The sequence below is a fragment of the Octopus bimaculoides genome, chromosome 2, assembly GCF_001194135.2.
Source record: "Octopus bimaculoides isolate UCB-OBI-ISO-001 chromosome 2, ASM119413v2, whole genome shotgun sequence".
In the NCBI taxonomy this organism is placed as follows: domain Eukaryota; kingdom Metazoa; phylum Mollusca; class Cephalopoda; order Octopoda; family Octopodidae; genus Octopus; species Octopus bimaculoides.
In genome coordinates, this window is record NC_068982.1 from 130380692 (window position 1) to 130385632 (window position 4941).

Below are 4941 nucleotides of genomic sequence, written 5' to 3' on the forward strand. Positions count from 1 at the left end.
AGAAAGAACTTTTTTCCCACCACCTCCTCTTCCGGTCTTTTCATAATGTAACCTCGTGGGCATCGGTACCATTTTCCTCTTTCTCCGTTCTTCCATTCTCCGAACTTTCCATCTTTCCGACGAAGGGCTACGCCCGAAACGTCATACACTCTCTCTTTCCTTTCCTGAGCGTCCAATAACACTATCCATATCACGTCCTCACTTTGTTTTTTTGTTTTTTTGTTATTGTTTTTTTGAACTATATATATATACATATACATAGACACACACGCACACACACATATATACGTTTATTAATTCGTTTTGCAAGATTCCTGGTGTCAAATCGTGTGTTGAAACAGATATTGTAAGTCAGGATGGTCATTTTTTTTTTGCTAAATAAACACACGCACTGTATATTTTTTCTTCTCTCGTTTATTACTGTTCTTATCTTATTATTTTAACTCATGTCCATTGTCCGGAAAACACATTTGTGACTTCTTCAACGACACTTTTCGTTTTCATGTGTGTTCTTGCTCCACTTACTACTCCATTCTGTTCTATTATGTGCGCATGCGTTTGTGTGTGTGCGTGTATGTGTGCGCACGGATGTGTGTATATGCGTGTGCTTGTGTGTCATAGATTTTAGCAGCAGTGTGGCCTTCCTCTCAGACCCATCTTCTAACCCTAACCCTAACCCTAACCCTAACCCTCTCACCCCATTGTGCCGCTGCTGCCCTAAGACGCTACCCCAAAATATATTACAGTTCCTGTATTCCTCTGTGTACGTGTGTTCGCTCACCGGTGTTACCATCGTGATGGTTGTTGTTGTTGTTATTGCCATCGTCGTCACGGCCGCTGCTGCTGTCGCTGTTAATTGTGTTGATGACATTGTTATGGCCGTCCATGACATTTCTTGTGTGTGTTTGTGTGTATGGGTTCGCACTTTATATAGTTACATTTATTCATTTTATCTATTTCTATGTCTTATATTTATCACAGGTATGTGACAAATATATTTATATATCAATTTATTTATCAATATATTTATTCATTTATTATATATATATAATATATACATATATACAGGTGTATATACATATATATATATACACACACAAAGACGCACATATATAAATGTGCATATATACATACATGTACATACGTGTTTGCATATATGCTCACACAATACACACACAAACGCATGCACACAAATACATACATACATACATACATACACAAACACATACTTATATGAGGCGAATTGGCACAGTCATTAACAAGTCGGATAGAACTGCCTCGTTATGCTCGTTCTGACTTTTAGCTATCCTCAAATTCAAATTTTTGTCCTTTTGGAGTCGATAGATAAGTACCAGACCAGCACTTAGATACATTCTTCTCTCTGCTTATTTTCTCTCATTTTTTTTTGTTCTGGAGGAAACCGGCTCTGGATAGACCTGGAGAGAGATGAGTCCCACTAAATTCGGATGTCAAATACTGGCCATATTTAGCGAATGCTCCTCAGTGATACATCGTAATCCATGCACACATACATACATACATACGTACATACATACATACATACATACATACATACATACATACATACATACACGCACATACACACACTTGTCATAATAAAGTCATTATTTTAAAGCAAGTTTAAGAATAAGAACGGAACATTTACTGAGATGCCTCTCTGCTGAAGGTAGAGGGAAATTTATTGTGAAGGTCAACTGGGATTTGTTGATTCTGTCTGTGTGTGGTGTGTGTGTGTGTGTGCGTGCGTGTGTATGAGGGAGAGAGGGTGAAGAGAGAAACTTTTCTGTTAAATATATATCCTCGTTATCTGACCATAATGTAAATATATACTTACAACGAACATCTTCCTTTGGGCTGGACCACCTCCTCCGATGTAGATAGAAGAGGCATCTTCAAGAACTAACGGTTCCCTGATCACTTGATGTCTTCCTTTCTTCGTTCCATTTAAATATATTTCCACAATATCGTCTTTAACCATGAAGCTAATCCGCGCCCAGTTGTTGAGCAGGTTTTCGAGTTTGAAACTAGCTAATATTTTGGAAGAAACGGATGTATTTACATCAGCAGTTGTTGGTGAGTAATATAACGATATGTTTTGTTCGTTGCCTTGACTATTTGATGAAACACTCACACCAAGTTGTATAATCGAAGCAGTAGGGTCTAGAACTGCGAAGATAAAGCTAGTATCTGGTTTTTCAATATGAACGACCATCGTTAAAGCAAAGTCGTTTATAGCTTTGTTACCAAACAGTTGATTTGCATTGTCTTTAAACTCCTTTTTGCCGAGCAGTCTGAAGGCTGGAAAATAGTCCATCCCCGTTGAGAATCTCACGGGATCTGAAGGGATTCCAATCACTCCTAACATGTCGACATGTTCTGAATTCAACGGCAACAAGCCTTCTGTAAAACAAAAATAAATAAAATAAATAAAAATAAGGTATTCAGAAATATAATGCAGGAAAAAGAATTAGTGTTTTGCATATTAGAAAAATAATGAAAATAAAAAATGCAAATTATTAATGATTCAGTGAACTGTTAAATTTTTAAAAGATATAAAGCAAGTTGTTATAAGCTTTATTATTTCGTATTATCAACATATCAGAGCTGTTTCCTTGACACTTCTAGAAGTAAATCTGTCACTCCACAGTCGTCGAAAATAACCTACGAAACTAAGTGAACTCATCTTTCTTATTTAGCACATATGTATTTAGTGTCCGACAGTTTCTATTTTTAAAGCAGTTAATTTCAAATAATTAATTGTGAAATGTTCAAGTTTTTTTAAAATCCAAATAATTGCAATTGTTTCGCCTTTAGTATCCACCGTTACTTCATCGTTAATCTTCTTGACCAAAACTTAGCATATTATTCATCTAATGTCAAACCTATCAAATAAAATTGTGAAACTATATCGCAGGAATCAATGTCAACGTAAGTAGGTATTGCAGAGCCCACTTCCCTTTATAAACATTTTATGCTAGTCTTGACTCAATGTTCACTTTCCCAGCGATCGACGTTACCTGTTCTGGTGTACATAAAATAAATTATAATCAATTATTGAGGCCAATATTATCGACTAGATTTCTCTCCTAAAATGTGTGAGCTTGTTCCTATATTAGAAATGATTATTATTACGACAGAAGGGGGATTTCAGATTCTGTAGAGGAGGATTGAATGAAATACTTTAGAATATTCAATTACGTTCGTCTGCCTTTACGTTTTGAGTTCAAATTCCACCGAGGTTGACTTTGCCTTTCATTCTTTCGGGGTCGGTAAATTAAGTACCAGTTGCATACTGGGGTCGATCTAATCGATTGGCTCCCTCCCACAAAATTTCGGGCCGCGTGCCTAGAGTAGAAAAAAATATTCATTTATGTCCATTACATTTGGAGTTAAAATCCCGTTGAAGTGGGCTTGTCAGTCGTTCCTCTGTAGTTAGTAAAAGGCGCTCAAGTGAAGTGAAGAGGTGATGGATGAAACTGACATACTTTCCATAAAAAATCTGAGTCTTGTGCCTCTGTTAAGTAATATTATTATTATTTTTGTTTTTCGATTGAATCACCAAGTTTAGCTCTTGTACCTGAATTGTACATGGGGATGTTTCTAATTGTTAAGGGTGTTCTTTTATTTATTTTCGTGTTTTCGCAAACGTATAATACCTAGCAACGTTACTTTTGTATAGTGTGCTATTTTGTAATCTTGCCAAATATTTGTATGCATGCCTTTTTTTTTTAAAAAAAAGAACTAGACTCATAACAATCACTGTTAATAGAATTGTCTTTCTTTTATATAGACTATTTCTCCAACTCTTACAGTGAAATTCTCCCTTTGCTATGATTGACATATATGTAAACAAACTCTTTTGACTCTGCAATTCTTAACAACGATGTCTGGCTTGTATGCACAAATACCTATCTGCTTATGCATTGGCATCTACTGCATTATTAAAGCGCAGTTCTTGTTGCACATTTTTTTGTTTAGTGTGCATGCACGATAAGTTTTTTCGTGCCAATTCTGTGACATTGACAGTATTTTCAGTATGCAAAGCTATTCATTTCTTTCTGTCTGTTGATATACTAAGATTTAATATATTTAGATAAGAAACTAAAGAATGTCGGTTGTGTATTTGCAGTGCCACACCGAGGCTACAGTTAGTAGGATCGCTTCGACTTTTATGATGAATAGCTAATAAAAAGGATGGATGGATGAGTCGATATTTTTTTTACTACACGGTTGAAGAAGTCGTAGGCTCGTGTCCTATCTGCAAAACTACGTATCCAGGATTAAGACGCTTAGTTTTCCCTACCCCTGAGCTGAGGTAGAGAAATATATGTGCAGTGGTATTACTATGAAATTAACGGACATTTTGTTGTTTACAGTGCCATGTTTAACTTCTTCAGTGAAAGACATCTCTGACAGATCAACGTCCTAACCAGAAAAATGATTAACATTATTATTAAACACTTTTGCTTGTTCTACGAACAAATAGTTAAGTCAAACAATGATACTTGAGATAAGTTTCCAATTATGCACACATATTCAGACATAAACTACATAAATCCCTGCATATATTTATGCATCATGCATATACCAAGAAGGTCGCATATAGAAAGATATGCTCAAAGGCTCATTTATATATTACTTTTACATAAACACGCGCGCGCACACACACACACACACACACACACACACACAAACATTTTATTCACCTACGGACGAAATAAATGCATGTACAAAAACATTTATAAGAGAAATAAAACTAAAGAGATTTAATATAATTAATATTGTTTGTTATAGAATCTGAGGATGAAATTAAGAAGTTTCTGCTTGTCTGGTGAAGTCAAAGATTTCTTGTGACACACCCGGTGATACAACAATTTAGTCGCTTTTTCAGCAGATTTTAATCTTGACTAAAGCAACTTC

At 35.6% G+C, this 4941-nt stretch overlaps 1 protein-coding gene across 10 annotated transcripts in view; it reads right to left on the reverse strand.

Moving 5' to 3' along the window:
* The window catches only part of LOC106875945 (collagen alpha-1(I) chain), a 286544-nt gene that overhangs the window by 112622 nt on the left and 168981 nt on the right, over positions 1–4941 (reverse strand). For all 10 annotated transcript variants that reach the window (XM_014924278.2, XM_052965609.1, XM_014924272.2 and 7 more), the window contains one exon: positions 1856–2421. In XM_014924278.2, the coding sequence (XP_014779764.1) occupies positions 1856–2421 (566 nt within the window). The remainder of the gene's footprint in view (positions 1–1855; positions 2422–4941) is intronic.